The sequence below is a fragment of the Podarcis melisellensis genome (assembly GCF_964234715.1).
Source record: "Podarcis melisellensis genome assembly, chromosome: 13".
Lineage (NCBI taxonomy): Eukaryota > Metazoa > Chordata > Lepidosauria > Squamata > Lacertidae > Podarcis > Podarcis melisellensis.
In genome coordinates this window covers 4131078-4152841 of record NC_138545.1, presented here as the reverse complement: position 1 = coordinate 4152841, position 21764 = coordinate 4131078, and the positions used below count along the sequence as shown (strand labels likewise).

Below are 21764 nucleotides of genomic sequence, written 5' to 3'. Positions count from 1 at the left end.
CCTCCGGAATGAATTAAGTACTTAACCCAAGGTACCACTGTATACGCAGTAAAAGAAATTTGATATAAGAGCACAATTTAAAGTCCTGAATCAGCAGCTCTTATTCTGATTGCTCCTGCTATGAACCTAGCAACCTTTGCTGTTAGCTGCTCATTTTGATCTGATAGAAGAAAGGGCATTGTGGCAGCGGTTGAGCGCCCTGGGATGGTTAGTACGAGTGGGGTGAGTGCAAGACAGGAGGACGTGTGCCGCTGTTTCGGTGCTACCATCTCCACGGGGGCAAAGGCGTTTCTCAGGCGGGATCTTTTGGAATCGACCCTCGAGTACCGCAGATGGCAAAACATCTGGTCTTGCAAGTTTAAAAGCACGTCTGTATTTTGGCATAATGGTTGTGCAGATATAGGACGCGGGTGGCGCTGTGGGTAAAAGCCTCAGCTCCTAGGGCTTGCCGATCGAAAGGTTGGCGGTTCGAATCCCCGCAGCAGGGTGCGCTCCCGTTGCTCGGTCCCAGGGCCTGCCAACCTAGCAGTTCGAAAGCACCCCCTGGTGCAAGTAGATAAATAGAGACCGCTTTCTAGTGGGAAGGTAAACGGTGTTTCCGTGTGCGGCTCTGGCTCGCCAGAGCAGTGATGTCACGCTGGCCACGTGACCCGGAAGTGTCTCCGGACAGCGCTGGCCCCCGGCCTATAGAGTGAGATGGGCGCACAACCCCAGAGTCTGGCAAGACTGGCCCGTATGGGCAGGGGTACCTTTACCTTTACCTTTTGTGCAGATATGGGGCTAGAGAATCAAAATGGAGAGGTGGAAAATGAACATACCAAGGGCAGAATTTCCTTAAAACAGCCAAGTTGTTCTGATGCTCGATATCTTATAGACGTTGACCAATTAGACTGTTTGCTTTAGCAGGGCCCATAGTGAGTAGGCGTTGTGGGGATAGGACACAAGAGTGAAGTTTTTGATAGACGGTTTTAAGCCAGGCACTTTTGAAGTACTAGGGATAGTAAACCAGGGATGTTTCCAAGAGCCAAGAGCCTGATTTCCAAATGCAGTTGTAAACCCAGCCTTGCTCACTCATTTTAGCGGGTCAAATCCTGATACAATAGCCTGTTTAATTTCCCACCTGTCTTTTAGTGGCTGCTAGCTACTAGACTTCGTCAAACGCTCTCCAAGTCTGAGAGCAAGCTAGTCACTGCTCAGGGAGAAATTCAGCATCCTTTTCTGGAAGCAAAGGTGCAGCTGGGGAAGAAATCAGTGCAAAAAGGCGCTATTTGTTTTTAAAACAACAGCAGACAAGCAAAGCCGTTTTACGCAATTCACTCTTGTTCTTCAAATTACTCCTTCACTGCTGTAGTTTCATTTCTTCCTCCGAGAATTTTTGGAAAACAAAACACACAATTTTAATAAAATGGGTTGAAGTAGAGAGCTTTGAATAAATGCTCATTTGCTTTGTGTACAACTCGGTTTCTGCAAAAGCAATAACAAAAAATAGGGACTTTGTCTAGGCAACTGCCAGTAAAATAACCCTTTTTTACACTTCTGTTAATGGCAGCCAGAATTTGCTTGTTCGTCCACAGTCCAACTGCACTCCTCTATGCCCGCACCCACCCCTTTTACTTATTTTCTTGGGTTGAATTGCTACTGAACACAATGGCTTGGAGGCAGCCGTGCTTCTGAGTACAGTGGTACCTCGGGTTACATACACTTCAGGTTACATACGCTTCAGGTTACAGATTCCGCTAACCCAGAAATAGTGCTTCAGGTTAAGAACTTTGCTTCAGGATGAGAACAGAAATCGGGCTCCGGCGGCGCAGCAGCAGCAGGAGGCCCCATTAGCTAAAGTGGTGCTTCAGGTTAAGAACAGTTTCAGGTTAAGAACGGACCTCTGGAACGAATTAAGTACTTAACCTGAGATATCACTGTACCAGTTTGCTGGAAGCTTGGAAGCTGCAGGTCAGGTAGAGCAGGACTCTTGCATTCTTCATGGGACCGGATCCAGCAAGCTGTTCTTGTGGCACATTGCAGATTCTTCGCACGGCTGCGGGTTGGGATAGATGACCCCTAGGGGTCTCTTCCAACTCTCCAACTCCATAATCTGTTCTTCACCTGCATTTTCCAGTATTCAGACCGCAGGTGTGCAGGGACACACCTCCTCGCAGACTTTGGCCCCGGGGTTTACGACGGGCAACCTTTCGAATGCGGGTCACATCAAGCGCAGGCGATGTTCAGGGGGTCAGCCGTGGCAAAGAGAACACTTTATCGACGCTGACGTGGTTTGGAAGAGGAGGAGAGGGGACCTGGTGGTTTAACTGTCTTTTAAAAAAGAAAAGAAAAAGAAAGCTTTCTGCTGAACCTATAGGAAAGTCGCCACTTCGGAGGGTGGAGGGAGAAGTCGCCTATATATGCTCCAATACTCAGAATGCAACCGCTTCTGGGGCAGAGTCCACAAAGAGCAAAACAGCCGCATAGGGAAGCTGCTCTGTGCTGGCAGTGAATTCATGGGGCTCCTCTACTGAAACGACATGAGCCCCCGGGTATATTCTGAGCCCCCAGATGGGGGCTGGGGCTGGGCGATCACGCTGGCGTGTTTCATGCAGTCCGCCCTGGTCTTTGGGGTCACGCGGCCTTTCGGCATCTTCTTTGTGGAGTTCATGGCCTATTTCGACGAGCCGTCAAGCGCCACGTCCTGGATTTCGTCCATCACCGTGGCCACGTCGAAATTCACCAGTGAGTACCCGATTCCGACCAGTTTCCGACGGTTGAGCGACTGGTTTCTAAACGCAATTGTGAGCTTAGCCGGTTTCTGCACGTGCTATAGAGAGAAGTGGGACGCGGGTGGCGCTGTGGGTTAAACCACAGAGCCTAGGACTTGCCGATCAGAAGGTCAGCGGTTCGAATCCCCGCGACGGGGTGAGCTCCCATTGCTCAGTCCCAGCTCCTGCCAACCTAGCAGTTCGAAAGCACGTCAAAGTGCAAGTAGATAAATAGGTACCGCTCCGGCGGGAAGGTAAACGGCGTTTCCGTGCGCTGCTCTGGTTGGCCAGAAGCGGCTTCGTCATGCTGGCCACATGACCTGAAAGCTGTACGCCGGCTCCCTTGGCCAATAAAGCAAGATGAGCACCGCAACCCCAGAGTCGGTCACGACTGGACCTAATGGTCAGGGGTCCCTTTACCTTTACAGAGGGAAGTGGTGGTAACGATGATTGTTATCTATTAAATTTGTATACCCGCAGGTCTCAGGGTGGTTCGCAACGTAAAATCACAATATGCAAACTGAGGGGCAGGTGGAGCTCAGCCACCTGGGAAGGGAGCCCATCTTGGAGACCTCCACTGCCTTGTCAGATATCTTCAGGCGAAGGAAAAGGCTCAGGAATAAACAGATAAATAATAAACAGATAAATAATCCAGAGGACAGGATCACACTTCAAAATGACCTTGACAGATTAGAGAACTGGGCCAAAACAAACAAGATGAATTTTAACAGGGAGAAATGTAAAGTATTGCACTTGGGCAAAAAAAATGAGAGGCACAAATACAAGATGGGTGACACCTGGCTTGAGAGCAGTACATGTGAAAAGGATCTAGGAGTCTTGGTTGACCACAAACTTGACATGAGCCAACAGTGTGACGCGGCAGCTAAAAAAGCCAATGCAATTCTGGGCTGCATCAATAGGAGTATAGCATCTAGATCAAGGGAAGTAATCGTGCCACTGTATTCTGCTCTGGTCAGACCTCACCTGGAGTACTGTGTCCAGTTCTGGGCACCACAGTTCAAGGAGGACACTGACAAACTGGAACGTGTCCAGAGGAGGGCAACCAAAATGGTCAAAGGCCTGGAAACGATGCCTTATGAGGAACGGCTAAGGGAGCTGGGCATGTTTAGCCTGGAGAAGAGGAGGTTAAGGGGTGATATGATAGCCATGTCCAAATATATAAAAGGATGTCACATAGAGGAGGGAGAAAGGTTGTTTTCTGCTGCTCCAGAGAAGCGGACACGGAGCAATGGATCCAAACTACAAGAAAGAAGATTCCACCTAAACATTAGGAAGAACTTCCTGACAGTAAGAGCTGTTGGACAGTGGAATTTGCTGCCCAGGAGTGTGGTGGAGTCTCCTTCTTTGGAGGTCTTTAAGCAGAGGCTTGACAACCAGATGTCAGGAGTGCTCTGATGGGGTTTCCTGCTTGGCAGGGGGTTGGACTCCATGGCCCTGGTGGTCTCTTCCAACTCTAGGATTCTATGATTCTATGAAACCCTACACAAATCTGGAGCCGAGTCCCTAAGGCGGTTGGATGGGGCCTTGTACGCCTCCTTCTCTCAACTCTTGCAGCCAAACATCTTGCTCTGCTTTCCTGGCCCCACATCAGCCAGGTCCAGGGGGAGGTCTTGTCGTCCGGGCAGCCTAGGACCCAACTTCTAGAATCCATGATCCCTTCGCCCCCCAATAAAATACAGTGGTACCTCGGTTTTTCAAACATCTCTGTTGACAAACGTTTCGGAACTCGGCTGCCGTAAAACCAGAAGTAACTGCTTCAGTTTCTGAACGTGCCTTGGAAGTCGAACGGCTTCCGCTGAGTGTTTACCGTATTTTTTGCTCTATAAGACTCATTTTTTCCCTCCTAAAAAGTAAGGGGAAATGTGTGTGCGTCTTATGGAGCGAATGCAGGCTGCGCAGCTATCCCAGAAGCCAGAACAGCAAGAGGGATCGCTGCTTTCACTGCACAGCAATCCCTCTTGCTGTTCTGGCTTCTGAGATTCAGAATATTTTTTTTCTTGTTTTCCTCCTCCAAAAACTAGGTGCGTCTTATAGAGCGAAAAATACGGTATGTTATTTTTCTCAATTTTCTCCATTGAATTGGCAGACCGCCCTTTGCGCCTCAGTTTTCGAACGTTTCGGAACTCGAACGTTCTTCCAGAACAGCTTACGTTCGAAAACCGAGGTACTGCTGTATTTGAGGGGGTCTGCCCCACCCCCGGTTGATGGACATTGCCTTTCAAATGGTGTTCACAAGTCGCGTCTTGTGATCAATTGTGCAAGGCAGGCCTTACCTGGGCCCCCAAAAAATATTTTATCCAAGTGGGCCCCCTTGAATAGGGAAACAGTATTAATTGTTATTTTCATTCCTGTGCACACCTTTTACCCAGACAGGGACTTAAGGCAGCTTATTCAGATTAAAGCAAAAGGGATAAAATGCAGAAGACTCAAAGTCATTAGCAGAGCCCAAGTGATATAAAGACAGGTGTATACAGATAGCAAAAAAGAAAAAAGAAAAAAGGATGGCATTATTTAAAAGCCCTTACTTTAGGGAAACAGTCCGTCCCCAAAGGCCGGTAGCTATAAAAGCATCTTCACCTGTTTGGCAGAAGGATAGGAAGTGGTGTTTGGCTTCTCTAAGCAACGAATTCCAAAGTTGCCTGGGAGGAGCCACCACCGTAAAGGCCCTGTTCCGTGGCCCCACCGTGCAGGCCTGGGAGGGTGGCAGGACTGAGAGAAGGGCCTGCCCCAGAGATCTCCGATCCTGGGCAGATCCATAGGGGAGAATGAGATCCTTCGGGTAGCCTCGGCCTCAGCCGTGGGTCCAGATCAGCCCCTCTGTTTATCTTCTATATTTTCAGGTCCGTTGGCAGGGGCACTGGCCACTCAGTACGGAGAGCGTCCCGTCGCCATGGCAGGGGGGCTCCTTTCGGGCCTCGGCTATTTAATCGCCTCCTTCGCGACCAACCTGGCACAGCTCTATATATTTATTGGCGTGTTCACAGGTAAGGAATGTCTGGAGTCAAGCCAGAGTCTCTTTCTTACTGGGAGGGGCTCTTCCGCTTTCCTCCGCAGTAAAGACCCCCAGCCACAGGCCAGAAAGGTTCATTATTTGAATTTGCTTGCCACGTTACACACACACACAGAGAGAACTGCATGCCCTTGCTACTTCCAAATCCCTCTAAATCAATTTTGTCATTGATATAAAATGTCTTTTACAAATGTCTTGCATGCATGTTATCCCAGAGTTGGGAGAGACCTCCAAAGCTCATTTTGGCCAACCCCCTGAAATGAAGGAATCGTTTGCCAGTGTGGAACTCGAACCCAGAACCCTGAGATTCAGGCTCGTGCTCCGCCAACAAAGCTATCCCAGCTTACAGAGCTATTTATACATAATTTCATATCTGTAAGCATTATGATATACTGTCATACCTTGCTTCTTGAACTGAATCCGTTCCGGGAGTCTGTTTGACTCCCGAAACAGTTCAGAAACCGAGGCGTGGCTTCCGATTGGCTGCAGGACCTACCTGCACTCAATCAGAAGCCGCATCGGACTTTCGGCTTCCGAAAAATATTCGAAAACCAGAATAGAATAGAACAGAATTTATTATTTATACCCCGCCCATCTAGCTGGGCTTCCCCAGCCACTCTGGGCGGCTTCCAACAAAATATTAAAATACAGTAGTACATCAAACATTAAAAGCTTCCCTAAACAGGGCTGCCTTCTGATGTCTTCTAAAAATCGGGTAGTTGTTGTTCTCTTTGACATCGGGTGGGAGGGCGTTCCACAGGGCGGGTGCCACCAACGAGAAGGCCCTCTGCCTGGTTCCCTGTAATTTGGCTTCTCGCAGCGAGGGAACCACCAGAAGGCCCTCGGAGCTGGACCTCGGTGTCCGGGCTGAACGATGGGGGTGGAGACGCTCCTTCAGGTCTACTGGGCCTTTGAGGCCATTTAGGGCTTTCAAGGTCACCACCAACACCTCGAATTGTGCTCGGAAACGTACACCGGACTTTCGGCTTCCGAAAAACATTCAGAAACCGGGACAACCGCTTCCGGTTTCCGGTCATCCGGGAGGCGAAACATTTGCGTTGAAAGGCACTCAGCTCCTTTCGCTGCGCTGACGCCCTGTCTGCCTATTTTCCCCACTCAGGAATTGGAGGCACCTTTGCCCTCTGGCCCTCGCTGGCCTTGCTGTCGCGGTACTTCGAGCGCCGGCGCCCCCTGGCCACCTCCCTGGCCCTCTCGGGCGCCGGCGTGGCCTCCCTGGCCCTCTCGCCCTTCTTCCAGTTCCTGGTGGACCTCTACAGCTGGCGTGGGGCTCTCCTGCTGGTATCCGGGATGGTCTTCCACCTGCTGCCGTGCGGAGCCCTGCTTCGCCCCCTCGTTTTGCCTGAGGACGATGCCCTGGCAGCGCCCCCGGAGCAGGCGGTGAGCTGGCGCCACCGGCTCTCGTCTCTCTTCGGACTCTCTTTGCTCCGCCACCGAGGCTTCATGACCTACACCTGCTGCGGGGTGCTGAACGCGGCTGGGTTCTTCGTGCCCCTGGTCCACCTCGTGCCCCACGCCCGGGAGCTGGACTTTGACGAGTACCAGGCGGCCTTCCTCGCCTCCGCCGTGGGCGTGGCTGACATCGGGGGCCGCGTCGCCTGCACCTGGCTGGTCACCTGCGGCCCTCTCCGCCTCTGCCACCACCTCACCCTGTGGAGCTTCCTGACAGGGGTTTCCGTCCTGGCCGTGCCCCTGGGGCGCAGCTATGGGGCCGTGCTCGCCATCAGCGCCTGCTACGGGTTCCTGGCCGGCGCCGTTCTCCCGCTCAGGGTCTCCACCCTGGTGGAAATCGTGGGTCCCGCACGGATCATGGGGGCCATCGGACTCATCAACCTGATGGAAAGCGTCGGGGCTCTGTCAGGGCCCCCCCTCTCAGGTAAGGAAGATGCGGTCCAGGCCGGAGCCTGGCGGTCGGCCGGTCAGTCTCCAAGCACCCCGATTTTCCAGGGACAGTCCCGGATCGACAGAAGCTGTCCCAGTTTCTGATTTGATCCTGGAATGTCTCTTTTCCTTAGTTGCGTCACATCCCTGTTTTCATCGAAGAAATGTTGGAGGGCAGTGCTTTTTTCTAAAAAAATGTTAGAGGTACTCTCATTTTCCTACATACCGTATTTTTCCGTGTATATTGTGGCTTAGGGCCCTCGTATTTACCTCTCCTGGTATGCCCTGCAGAGGACCTTAAGGTCCATGAATAATCATAGTTTAGAGGTCCCAGGCCCTAAGGAAGTCAGATTATCCTCCACCAGGGCCTTCTCGGTGGTGGCTCCGGCCTGGTGGAATGCTCTGTCCCAGGAGACCAGGGCTCTGCAGGATTTAACTTCCTTCCGCAGGGCCTGTAAGACAGAGCTACTCTGCCTGGCTTTCAATTTGAACTTAGCCTGTTCTTTTATTCCCCTTCCTTCCCTCCCCCTCCGCTTTTATGAAGATTAAAAGGTAAAGGTAAAGGTACCCCTGCCCGTACGGGCCAGTCGTGTCCGACTCTAGGGTTGCGCGCTCATCTCACTCAAGAGGCCGGGAGCCGGCGCTGTCCGAAGACACTTCCGGGTCACGTGGCCAGCGTGATGAAGCTGCTCTGGTGAGCCGGCACCAGCGCAGCACACGGAAACGCCGTTTACCTTCCCGCTATAAAGCGGTACCTATTTATCTACTTGCACTTAGGGGTGCTTTCGAACTGCTTGGTGGGCAGGAGCTGGGACCGAAAGATGGGAGCTCACCCCGCCGCGGGGATTCGAACCGCCGACCTTGCGATCAGCAAGTCCTAGGCACTGAGGTTTTACCCACAGCGCCACCCGCGTCCCTTTTATGAAGATTACCCACAGCTAATTCTCCCCTGGCCTCCTTGCTGGCCTAATTCAGCCAGCTAGCCCTGGTGATCATCTAATGTTCATTGGGTGGATTTCCCCCCTAAATTGATTTTTGATTTTTGAATTCTGAATTATTGTTATTCATGTTTTATACTGTATTTTATGCTGTTTTTTGTTGCATCAATTAAGTGTTTTAAATTTGTTGCTAGCTGCCCTGAGCCCGGTTTTCTGAACCAGGAAGGGTGTGGTATAAATAAATTATTATTATAATTATTATTACACCCCCCCATGTATAAGACCCCCCTATTTTGGGGGACTCCAAATTAAGAAAATGGGGAGAGATTGCCCCCGTGTATAAGACTACCCCCCCTTTTTAACATTATTTTTTAGTAAAAAAAAACACCTAGTCTTATACACAGGAAAGTACGATATATTGAAATACTGCCCCACAATGAGGCCAAACTTAGATTCACAAAATGTTTAGGGGTATGCGTCCCCCCCAGTATAAAAGCACTGCTGGAGGGTATGGTAGATGTCCCTGTTTTCATAGGAGGGTATGGAATTATGCAATTCCACAGCCCAGGAGGTAAGTAACTATACAACCTTCAGAAGACATCTGAAGGCAGCCCTGGATAGGGAAGTTTTTTTAATGTTTAAAGTTTTACTATGTTTTTATACATGTTGGAAGCCACCTAGAGTGGCTGGCATGTTGTTTGTTGTTGTTGTTGTTAGAATCATAGAATCCTAGAGTTGGAAGCGACCCCAAGGGCCATGGAGTCCAACCCCCTGCCAAGCTGGAAACCCCATCAGAGCACTCCTGACATATGGTTGTCAAGCCTCTGCTTCAAGACCTCCAAAGAAGGAGACTCCACCACACTCCTTGGCAGCAAATTCCACTGTCAAACAGCTCTTACTGTCAGGAAGTTCTTCCTAATGTTTAGGTGGAATCTTCTTTCTTGTAGTTTGGATCCATTGCTCCGTGTCCGCTTCTCTGGAGCAGCAGAAAACAACCTTTCTCCCTCCTCTATGTGACATCCTTTGATATATTTGAACATGGCTATCATATCACCCCTTCACCTCCTCTTCTCCAGGCTAAACATGCCCAGCTCCCTTAGCCGTTCCTCATAAGGCATCGTTTGCAGCCCTTTGACCATTTGGGTTGCCCTCCTCTGGACCCGTTCCAGTTTGTCAGTGTCCTCCTTGAACTGTGGTGCCCAGAACTGGACACAGTACTCCAGGTGAGGTCTGACCAGAGCAGAAGACAGTGGCACTATTACTTCCCTTGCTCTAGATGCTATACTCCTATTGATGCAGCCCAGAATTGCATTGGCTTTTTTAGCTGCCGCGTCACACTGTTGGCTCATGTCAAGTTTGTGGTCAACCAAGACTCCTAGATCCTTTTCACATGTACTGCTCTCAAGCCAGGTGTCACCCATCTTGTATTTGTGCCTCTCATTTTTTTTGCCCAAGTGCAATACTTTACATTTCGCCCTGTTAAAATTCATCTTGTTTGCTTTGGCCCAGTTCTCTAATCTGTCAAGGTCGTTTTGAAGTGTGATCCTGTCCTCTGGGGTGTTAGCCCTGGGGTAGTGTTGTTGTTGTTAAGGACATCCCTATTTTCACCAGAAAAATGTCAGTGGGTACAACATGCAGCCATCTCTCCTCCCCAAGGCTGGATTAAGACCTTTAGAGGTGATAAGCACTTAAAAGATTTCGATGCCCCTCCCATATATCTAATATAAACCACAAAAAAACTGTAAAATAAAATGTTACTTTTCAAAATGAAACGAAACCTGCAGTAAGATGGAAAATAATGTTTATTTTTGCATACGTCCACTTCGTTCATATTTGAAACATTTCTTCCAACTTTTTCTGATGGCGAAGCCTTCGATCGGATCCTCAGAACTAATCTTAACCTTCCCCCTGAGACCACACCCACCTGTCCATCAGGTGCTGTCACCCCACTAGGCGAGTGACATAAGCAAATTGAGACGAGGGGTGTCATAGAGATTTATAAAGCTGTGCTGGGAGTGGGAGGCAGAGAAAAAACTGCTTTTTTGCCCTTTAGCATTCTGTCAACTCAGCTTTAGTCATTTAAATTCACAACTTAGATTTCACTCTCTCTCTCTCTCAAAATACATCGCCCCCATTTTTGCCCGAGACTGGCGGGCTTATCCCATAGCTGTCAATGTTTCCCTTTTTTTTAATAAAGGGAAATTCCCTTATTCCGAATAGGATTCCTCACAAGAAAAGCGAAAAGTTGACAGCTATGGCTTATCCCTCAGCTTATCTCCTCCATTGAACACACTAGCCACAAAATTCAGGACAGATCAAATAAAGGACTTACCGTATTTTTTGCTCTAAAAGACTCACTTTTCCCCTCCTAAAAAGTAAGGGGAAATGTGTGTCTGTCTTATGGAGCGAATGCAGGCTGTGCAGCTATCCCAGAAGCCAGAACAGCAAGAGGGATTGCTGCTTTCGCTGCGCAGCGATCCCTCTTGCTGTTCTGGCTTCTGAGATTCAGAATATATTTTTTTCTTGTTTTCCTCCTCCAAAAACTAGGTGTGTCTTGTGGTCTGGTGCGTCTTATAGAGCGAAAAATACGATGTTTCTGCTGCCCAGTTAAACTGCGGAACTCCCTGCCACAAGAGGCAGTGACGTCCACCAAGCTAGATGGCTTTAAAAGAGGATTGGATGAATTCATGGAGGAGGAGCAAGCTATCGATGGCTTCCGACCTCTCCCTTCACAATTGGAGGCCATCGATCCAGCGGACCTGATCCAGTGGGCTTTTACTATGCTCTGATTATGTACATCCCCAATCTTATTCCACTCACGACTTGGACCTTTCCTCTGTTCCAGGTTGGATCCGGGACGTGAGTGGAAGTTACAAGGCCTCCTTCCTGGCAGGGGGCTCTTTCCTCGTCGCTGGAAGCCTGGGACTTTTGCTCCTGCCCGGCTATTTCTCCCTCCAGACCCCCAGCCCCCCCAAGCAGAACCAGGAAGGGAACAAACCGGAAGATCCCTGGAACCCAAGCCAGCAAAACGGAGTTTGTCTAGCCTGACGGAGATCAACCCCAGACTGCTTCGTTTTGGAAAAAGGACCAGTCTCTCCATCGGCCTGGGACATGTCATATTCCTGATATTTGGGGGCGGGAAGGCAGTAGGGTAGAGGGGGAGCAGTCTGTTTTTTTACGCCGTGTCTTGCAAGCCCCACACACCCCCAGCTTGGAAGGGACAGGAGCAAAATATACATCAGTTTGGTCCAAATTAGGTACCAGAGTCAACTCTCAATACATCACTCCTGGCAAATGAGCCAGCCTAGGCACTTAGAGGGCCATGAAAATTTGTATCCCGGGCTTTTGAGACCCCACGTGCTTATCTGAAACCAAAGCAGCACATTAGTTGTCAGATGTGAGATATTGCTTTCAGTTCTCCTACTCTGCTATATTGGACTACAAAACCCATCAGCCTCTGCCAGCACGACTGTGCACGATTTATGGCTGAACAGCTGAAGCACGCCAATTTGGGTAGAAAACTGCTGTTCTCGGGCAGCTATCAAATTCTTTTTTGCGCCTCCCTTGACAATTGCTCAGCGACTTAGAAGAGCATTCAATAAGCTTTATCGTGTGTTTCTTTTAATCACGGCACCTACGTAACTCATAATTTAATAAAAAAGATATATATATATTCTTCTGCAGTGCGGGCATGGTCGATAAAAGCAAACTCTTCGTATGCAAGTTACTGATCCCTTGAACTGAAATTTCAAGGGAGGAATTAATAGGCAGACACAGTCTTGTGAAAATGGCAGGCTTATCCAGCCTTCGAACTCCAGCCTTGATATAATAATAATAATAATCACCTGCATGGGCAAAAGAGATATTCTCAAATCCTCTGAAACCTTTCCAGTTTGTGGATTAATGTCTGAGATTAGTGCCTCTCTCGCAGATTTAAGATACGTGACAACTCTGCCAACTTTTTGGCCTCTGCGGTGAAAAACAGGCGCTCACGGCTGAAATTTGGTTGTTGTGTCAATGCTTGTGTTTCTTTTCTTTCTTCATACCTGTGAACATTTGCTTGTGAGGGGAGAAGGAAGCAGAGAGGGGACTGAGCCAAGGGTTCCCCGGGCCTTGGGGTCGCCATCGTCTTTGCAGCAGCCGGGGCAGAAAGAGGGGAGGGCAGCGAAGACCCCGCTGGCGCAGAGGACGAAGGACCCTCCGACCAGGAACGAGGCGGTGAAGTCTCCCGTCAGGTCCCTCAAGAAACCTGGAGAGGAAGAGGAAGACAGTAGGAGGCCGCCAGATCTTGCTTTCGCCAGAACTCAGAGAACTTTGGGCAGGAGGCCTGGACTCGTGGCTAATGGCAAAACAGAACCTCCATGAGCAAGGGCAGTGTATCTTGATGCTTGGCAGGACCAGACTTAAGTGTGATGTGGCCCTATGCTACTGAAGGTAATGGGGCCCTTTATACGTCCAGCTGTCCTTTGTCAACAACAAATTGTCACTGTTTTTTTGTGTTGAATATATGCTATATATATATAAAAAGTTTCTTTTTCCTTTACATTTTTGCGGGGCCCCCAAGAGAGTGGGGCCCTAAGCTATAGCTTGTTTAGCTTATACGTAAATCCGGCACTGGCACCTGGCACATTCAAGTAAGGAGGAAACATGTGGCAGGAAATTTGCATGGTGTTTGCATATGCGTTTGCATAATCAGCCTCGGCCCAGTAGACCTGAAGGAGCGTCTCCACCCCCATCGTTCTGCCCGGACACTGAGGTCCAGCTCCGAGGACCTTCTGGCGGTTCCCTCCCTGCGAGAAGTGAGGTTACAGAGAACCAGGCAGAGGGCCTTCTCGGTGGTGGCACCCGCCCTGTGGAACGCCCTCCCACTAGATGTCAAGGAAATAAATAACTATCCGACTTTTAGAAGACACCTGAAGGCAGCCCTGTCCCTCTAAGTAGCACCTTAGAGACCAACTAAGTTTGTTCTTGGTACGAGCTTTCATATATAATTCTGATTATATATGTTATGATCTTTTTTGTGAACCCCCCGAGACCACCTGTTGTAATAATAATAATAATAATAATAATAATAATAATAATAAGCGAGGTGTCCCTTACCAGAGAGGGGCGGGCCCAGCAGCCCCCCGACGCTCATGGCCATCAAGCACAGCCCCGTGGCGTTGACCACGCGTGACACGCCGACGATCTCAGGCAAGACCCCGAAGGCCACCGTGGCAAAACTGCCCGCGCTTGTGCCGTAGAGCAGGGCCAGTCCGAGGGCATCTGCGAAGGACGAGGCGAGCGGGAAGAGGAGGAGGCTGCAGGCGGTCAGCGCACTGCAGAGGACCAGGAGACGGGCCGGGGACAGGAGATGCCGGTCAGCCAGACCGCCGGCCAGCAGCCGGGCCAGAGCGTCCGAGAGGGAGGCCGCAGACACGACGGCAGCGGCTTCGTAGGGGCCAAGGCCCATTGCCCGGCCGTAGGGCTCCAGGTGGACGTAAGGCGTGAAGTAGCCGGCGGCCAGCAGGGCGGCGCCGAGGGAGAAGGCCGCGAAGCCCCTCTCGGCAAACAGGCCCAGGTCGAAGCCCGGTCCCGAGTGCGAGAGGTCGCCCCGCAGGCTCAGCGGGCGCAGGAGGGCCCCGCAGACCAAGAGGTGGAGGCCCAGGGCGGAGGTGGCGAGCAGAGCCCCCCGCCATGCCAGGGAGTCAGCCAGGAGCCGCAGCAGCGGGGAGAAGGCGAAGGAGGACAGTCCGTTGCCCGTCAGTGCCAGGCCCATCGCCAGGGAGCGCCGAGACGAGAAGTAGCGCGAGAGGGTGCCCATGACGGGGGCGAAGGCCAGCGCCCAGCCGAAACCTGCGAGGGGAGAGAGGCTTTGGGTGGGCGAAGGAAACAGCAGGCAGCCGTGTTGTTGGCAACAATAAATCCCTCTTTAGTCAAAGATCTGCTCAGGACTGCCAGGCCTAATGAGCACAGCAACTGTGGTCCTGCCCCTATGAGGCAGTTGTGGGGGCTGAAGGTCCCTGTCTCCCCACAGCCATCAATGTCTCCTCCTCCCCACAAATTCCTGCATTGCAGGGGGTTGGACTAGATGACTCTGGGGGACCCTTCCAACTCTGCAAAATGTTTCTCATTGTTGCAGGAATTTATGTATAGGTTGGGGGAGTTGCCCCTCCAGCAGATATCATGCACATGCAGCCCACTACCAAAATCAGCACAATCGCTTTTGGGACTTTTGTGATTTGTCCCCACAAAACACTTCGTCACAGTTTCTTCCTATCTGTTCAAAGGGCCTTTGCTGCAGGATACCAAATGTAAGAATTCACTGATCAATGGATCTCTGTACTGGCTCACAGGGAAAACTTCAGAAATTCATATAGACAGGTGAGCTCAGCTCCTCAGCAGCCCCTCTGCCTGAGTGATAATCCCTGGCCTCCTGATACCTGAGTGCCAGACAGGTAGCCATTCCAGAAATAACAAACCCAGATGAAGACAAAAGGGTGGGATGAACTTGGCATGGACATGGATGGCACTGTGGGTTAAACCACAAAGCCTAGGACTTGCCAATCAGAAGGTAGGTGGTTCGAAGCGAAAGCACATCAAAAGTGCAAGTAGATAAATAGGTACCGCTCTGGCGGGAAGGTAAACGGAGTTTCCGTGCGCTGCTCTGGTTCGCCAGAAGCGGCTTAGTCCTGCTGGCCACGTGACCCAGAAGCTGTACGCCGGCTCCCTTGGCCAATAGAGCGAGATAAGCGCCGCAACCCCAGAGTCGGCCACGACTGGACCTAATGGGTCCCTTTACCTTTTACTAACTTGCCCGGGAAACAGGGAAATGTAAATATCTCTTTTGTTTCACTTGATGGGTGTTTGGTGGAGGGCAAGGGGAACCATGGGGCAGGGTCCGGGATGCTTAGATTACGGCCACCAGACCTCCCATTTCATGATGTATGAGTGATGTAGTTTGGGGGAGGGTGTAACATGGGGATTAGCAACTAATAAAAGTTTGGGTTCTCTTTTGTTTGGGGCTTCCATCTTCTTCCACCTGGTGGCAGGGGGGAGTCCTGTCGCGACAGCCTTCAATAAAGACCAAAGCCTACTGGCTGCTGTTTTGCTCTGGTATTCCTGGCTGGTGTCCTTGTTTTTTGTCCAAGGGAGCCCTCAGATTTCTCCGTTAACAGAACGAAACAGCAGGCAGCCGTGTTGTTGCCAACAATAAATCCCTCTTTATTCAGAGATCTACTCAGGACTCCCAGGCCCAATGAGCACAGCAACTGTGGTCCTGCCCCTATGAGGCAGTTGTGGGGGCTGAAGGTCCCTGTCTCCCCACAGCCATCAATGTCTTCTCCTCTGCAGGGTTCTCCCCAAGCAATCGGAGACTATGCCTGCCTTCAGCCAACCTATCCTCCGCCCTTTTCATGCCTCTTCTGGTTCCTGGGGAGACCAAGGGAGAGAGGAGCGGGTAATTATTATCATAATTACTAAATGACCCCTGACTATTAGGTCCAGTCGTGGCCGACTCTGGGGTTGCGGCGCTCATCTCGCTTTATTGGTCGAGGGAGCCAGCGTACAGCTTCCGGGTCATGTGGCCAGCATGACTAAGCCGCTTCTGGCGAACCAGAGCAGTGCACGGAAACGCCGTTTCCCTTCCCGCCGGAGTGGTACCTATTTATCTACTTGCACTTTGAGGTGCTTTTGAACTGCTAGGCTGGCAGGAGCAGGGACCGAGCAACGGGAGCTCACCCCTTCGCGGGGATTCGAACCGCCAACCTTCTGATCGGCAAGTCCTAGGCTCTGTGGTTTAACCCACAGCGCCACCCGCGTCCCACATCATAACTACTACTACTAATCAAATAATAATTATTTGATTATTTATACCCCATCCAGCTGGGTCTCCCCAGCCACCCTGGGCGACTCCCAACAGAGGACTAAAAACAGAATAAAGCTTCAAACATTAAAAGCTTCCCTAAACACTATGCTTATGTTCTGCCTCCTCCTTCATGCAGTGCGTAGTTTGACTGTGGAACTCCCTGCCACAGGAGGCGGCAATGGCCGCCAGCTCGGGTGGCATCAGCAGAGGATCGGACGAGTTCGTGGGAGATAAGGCTCTGCTCTGCGGTCGGAGGCAGCGATCTTTCTGAACTCCACTTCTGGGGGGAGCAGGAGGGGAACGTGGACCCCATGCTCACTCACCTGTCAGAAACCCCAGGGTGAGATACAACTGGAGTAAACTGGTGCTGAAGGAAGCCCAGAAGACGCCCAGAGAGGAGAGGAGGCCGCCCAGCATGACCACCGGACGAGCTCCGAACCGCATGCTGGCAGCTGTACCAACAGGACCTGGGTGGGAAACGGGTGGAAGATAGTTGCAAAGGGTTAGGGCAGCCTCTTGGGGGGTTTATTTTTGGACTACAAGTCCCATCGTCCTGAGTCAGCGTAACCAATATTTGTTGATGATGGGAGTTGCAGTCCGACAACTTTTGGGGATCCAAGGTTGAAGAACATATTGCCTTTTGGCAATCTGGTGTCCTCCAGATTTTTTGGGACTACAACTCCCATCATCCTGAGTCAGTGTAACTGATTTTCATGGATGATGGGAGTTGTAGTCCGACAACTTTTGGGGAGCCGTTGAAGAACATTGCCTTTTGGCAATCTGGTGTCCTCCAGATTTTTTGGGACTACAACTCCCATCATCCTGAGTCAGTGTAACCGATTTTCATGGATGATGGGAGTTGTAGTCCGACAACTTCTGGGGAGCCAAGGATGAAGAATGCTGGCTTTTGGCAATCTGATTAGTTCCCTGATGTCTTCTAGAGATTCCCCACCACCACCAACCTCACAGGTATGGGTTAGTTTGTTTGGTTTTATGTTAAACTGAAGGATTGAACCAAGCCAAGGATTGAACCCGTGGCATTTTGCATGTAAATCAAACCCTGCCAAACCCTTCCCAGATTTGCTCTCAACCTCTGCCCCCTTTAATTTCATTATATTTGGAATATAATTAAAACTTGACAGTGTAGGGATGTGAGATTAACAAGAAATGAGGAGCGCTGGGAGATTTTCTCCATTAGAAATAAGCTCTCATCCTTGAGTTGGGACCCCAAGAGTCATCTAGCCCACCCCTTGCAATGCAGGAATCTCAGATAAATGTGTTGCCTTCGCTCCGGAGACAGACCAGCTGATTCACTCAAAAATGAAGAGAAACGGCTGCCCTCTTTGTCTAGACAGACTTTGTACGGCTTAATTATTTGCCATTTCACCTATTTGAACCCAGCAAAGTTTTTGAGGATTTTGAGTTGCGTTCCAATACGGTTAAAAGGTTTGTTGTTTGAAAAGTATATTATTCTGCAAGCGGCTGAGACATCGCCGATACAAAAACTGGGATCCGTAGCAAAGGCATCGACAGGCATGGCCTTCTGGGTGGTGGCCCTATCTGGAAAACTTACTAGCCAGCTGCTGGGTTGCCAAGGCGATGGCCGTCACCCAGGAGACCTGGGCAGCGCTGGCGTCGAAAGCTTCCACCAGTTCTTCAAAGAGGATACCCAGAGATCTCAAGATCCCGTAAGTGAGGGAGTTGGCCAGAAATCCCGAGAGGACGATCAGCCAGCCCCACCCCCCATTCGGAGGGTTTTCCAGAGGCAGCGACATCTCTCAGGGTTGGATTCCTAGAAGAGTCGAAGGAGAGAAGAGAGCATTTTTGCAAAACATGACCATAACCCACTGCTCTTTATAACTTCCACAAGACAAGGCTGCACATGTTCAGTGGGAACGTTGTGGCAGGGAGCAGCCGCCATTATGGGCGACTCTTTTCTGGATCCCATGGGTCCCCAAACTAAGGCCCGCAGGCTGGATAAGGCCTGAGGGACTGGTTTATCCGGCCCACGGTGCCCCCTGCTGCCCACTGCCACCGCCTGCTCTTAGTGGTGCTGCGCTGCGCGGCTGCCCACCTCTGGGTCGGAGGAGCACCGGAAATAGCATGTGTGCATGCGAAAGTGTTATTTCCGCTGCACATCTGGGTCGGAGGAGGCCCGTGCGCATGCACACAAGCTATTTCCGGTGCTCCTCTGACCCGGAAGTGCGCCGGAAATAGCTTGTGCGCATGCGCAAGTGTTCTTTGTGCATGCGCAAGCGTTATTTGCACACACACACACAAGCGTTATTTGTGCATGCGCAAGTGTGAAGTTGCTCCTTCAGGTCTACTGGGCCTTTGAGGCCGTTTAGGGCTTTCAAGGTCATCACCAACACTTTGAATTGTGCTCAGAAACATACTGGGAGCCAATTTAGGTCTTTCAAGACTGGTGTTATATGGTCTCGGCAGCCGCTCCCGGTCACCAGTCTAGCTGCCGCATTCTGGATTAGCTGCAGTTTCCGGGTCACCTTCAAAGGTAGCCCCACATAGAGCGCATTGCAATAGTCCAAGCAGGAGACAACCAGAGCCTGTACCACTCTGGTGAGACAGTCCGCAGGCAAGGAGGGTCTCATCCTGTGCACCAGATGGAGCTGGCAGACAGCTGCCCTGGACACAGAACTGACCTGCACCTCCATGGACAGCTGTGAGTCCAGAATGACTTCTAGGCTGCGCACCTGGTCCTTCAGGGGCACAGTTGCTCCATTCAGGACCAGGGAGTCCTCCACACCTGCCCGCCCCCTGTCCCCCCAAAACAGTCCTTCTGTCTTGTCAGGATTCAACCTCAATCTCTTAGCTGCCATCCATCCTCTAACTACCTCCAGACACTCACACAGGACCTTCACCGCCTTCGCTGGTTCTGATTTGAAAGAGAGGTAGAGCTGGGTATCATCCGCATATTGATAGACACCCACCCCAAACCCCCAATGATCTCTCCCAGCGGCTGCATGTAGATGTTGAAAAGCATGGGGGAGAGGACAGAACCCTGAGTCTCATCTTGGCCTGCAGCAACGCATCAGGAGCTGGGTGCGCCCCCTGCTGGAAGGAGCTGGCGAGGGAGGGAGTCTGCCCCCCCCCAAAAAAACGCCCACCTGGTTCAATTCTCCAAACCAGCGTTTCCCACGGCGCAGGTGGGTCGCGCAGGCTTCGCACGGGAGCCCCATTAAATCCCCTGTGATCAGGCAGCGTGCGTGCATTCGCGTGAGCAAAATCTCGGATAGGGGGCTTTGAAAGTACTATAAATATTTCACCAAATGGCACATTAAATAGGGACGCTTCGCTCGGCTGCTCCGAGTAATGGGCACAAAACAAGCAAACCTGCAGTTCGGAGGCACGAAATCGGTGGCTGCCAAGAAAACGGAGAGGTCCAGAATTCATGGGGCAATAAATTGGTGGGTCAGCATATCAAAGGATATCCATAGAGCAAAAAACCTGGGAAACATAGTTCTGTATGCACCCAGCGTGGCCACAATTCTCCTATATAGCAGGTGTTCTCAAAGTAAGGGGGGGGGGGTGAGCTCAGGAGATGCAAATGACTATCAGGCTTTGAAAAGTTGGCATCATTGAACCAAGTTCATCCCTTTTGTGGAATTAATGGAAATAAATAGTTTTAACGGGACTTGGAATAAATGCGCAATTCATTGTTTAGGTTTGGGATTTTGCTGTGCCGTTCTCTTCCTTGAGAGGGTCGTGCAAACGTCCGAACAGCGCTTTTTACAGGGGAGGGGGCACTGGAAATGAATTTATGGCACCAAGTTGCGTGGGGGCGCGCGCGCAAAAAGTGTGGGACCCTCTGCGGTATAGTATCATGGCGACTCCCCAATCAAAACCTGCATTTGTCAAAATCAACACACACACACACACACCATGGTCTAAAGCCAAATATTCTTCCCCCCCCCCCATGCTGCTCACTTATTATACAAGGCAGTGCTTAAATCTTTAATCCGGAGACTCAAGAGGCAGTTTGGAACTGGTTGGGTTCAGGTGTATTGTAACCCAACTCTCCTGGGAAACCTCCTTTTTTTTTTTTTTGGTTGGGGGGGGGAGATGATTTGTGGCGGCTGAGAAGAGAGAAGCCTTCTGGGCTGCATAAACTGGGGTGGGGGCAAATCTCAGGACAGGGAAATGAGCAAGGGAGAGAATATAAAGTTTGGTAAGGGGTCGCCAAGACGCAGAAGAGGGAGAGCCCACGAGGGGTTTTGCAAGCAAGGGGCGGGTAGGAGGGATACAAGACCCCCCCCATTTTAACAGGGACCGAAGGGGGGGTCTCAATAATATAAGATGGAAACTTTGGAAGAACCCCTTCCCCCAAACTGGTGGGATTTTTGTGGGGCGTATTCTGCAATGCGTCCTATGGGTGCGATAAGAGCGCATTAGAGATGGATTCATACTGGTCGGTCCACACGTCATTATTGGGCTTGGGGGGGCAGTCTTATCCTATAAACGCAGCAAAAGTGGGACACCGCCCCCACCCCATTCCCGGAACATTTGCGGTGTGCAAAGTTGCAGGATACCCGCAGGAAGACCAGCACCGATTGGCAATGAAGTTGTGTCCGCGCTGAAAGTTTCGGAAACAGTGTCGGAAGCGGGATTTACGCATAACCACCCCGATAGCATCATGGACGCAGTGATTTATTTTTTGAGGACGTCTGGAGGGGCCCTGAAATTATGGGATGGGGCTGGAGGGGGTGTCATGAGCGAGGCACTAACGGGAGCTCCCCTCTCCATCACATCTGAGATCTTTGCTGGTTTCCTGATCCTGCCCCAAACCCCACTCCGTCCTCCTTATCCAAGTTATTTTACCTGCGACAGGTGAGAGAGGACGCTGTGGGAAGGAGCCTCGTCCTCTGCCGCAACGGCCAGCCCCAGAGGTCTCCTGAGCCGTGAGAAGGTTCCCCCTCTTTTCCCCCATGGAGAAGCTGCGACGGCCGCCTTTAAAAGGTGCCCGGCGGATGGGCATGACTCTGGCTGGAAGCGAAGGCGGATCCTGTTCCCGCCCCGCAAGGGAGTTGGTTGCTGCCTTGCGGTTGCCAAACAAAGAGACTCATAAGTATTTCTCAGCTGCCCAAGAGGCAGGCTTCTCTGTCTCCTTGCAATCCCGTGTCCTGCGGGGAGGCTGCACCTGTTGGGCGCCTGCCTGTTGCTTCTTCAGGAAAGGCACAAAGCTACTGCCCGTTTCTGTTCTAATAACAATAACAATAATGAGTGTCTGGAGGCGGTTGGAGGATGGATGGCGGCTAACAGATTGAGGTTGAATCCTGACAAGA

General features: G+C 51.1%; 2 protein-coding genes across 4 annotated transcripts in view; one reads left to right on the top strand and one right to left on the bottom strand.

Moving 5' to 3' along the window:
- LOC309355773 (monocarboxylate transporter 13-like) overlaps window positions 1-12627 on the top strand; it is a 174680-nt gene extending 162053 nt beyond the window's left edge. Inside the window, exons 3-6 of one of the 3 annotated variants that reach the window (XM_081886898.1) lie at window positions 1815-2724; window positions 5612-5755; window positions 6902-7675; window positions 11464-12244. In XM_081886898.1, the coding sequence (XP_081743024.1) occupies window positions 2520-2724; window positions 5612-5755; window positions 6902-7675; window positions 11464-11666 (1326 nt within the window). In that variant the 5' untranslated portion in view covers window positions 1815-2519 and the 3' untranslated portion in view covers window positions 11667-12244. Of the gene's footprint in view, window positions 1-1027; window positions 2725-5611; window positions 5756-6901; window positions 7676-11463 lie in introns of those variants that run through there. The other 2 variants (XM_081886897.1, XM_081886899.1) reach the window with 2 other exon arrangements.
- An 8-nt stretch (window positions 12628-12635) lies between these two features.
- SLC16A11 (solute carrier family 16 member 11) lies at window positions 12636-21361 on the bottom strand. The gene is made up of 5 exons (XM_081886906.1): window positions 21301-21361; window positions 18038-18256; window positions 16788-16931; window positions 13719-14453; window positions 12636-12867 (listed from the first exon to the last, which is right to left on the bottom strand). The coding sequence occupies exons 2-5, from the start codon at window positions 18237-18239 to the stop codon at window positions 12659-12661; spliced, it is 1290 nt and encodes a 429-aa protein (XP_081743032.1). The 5' UTR covers window positions 18240-18256; window positions 21301-21361; the 3' UTR covers window positions 12636-12658.
- Between the last annotated feature and the right edge of the window lie 403 nt (window positions 21362-21764).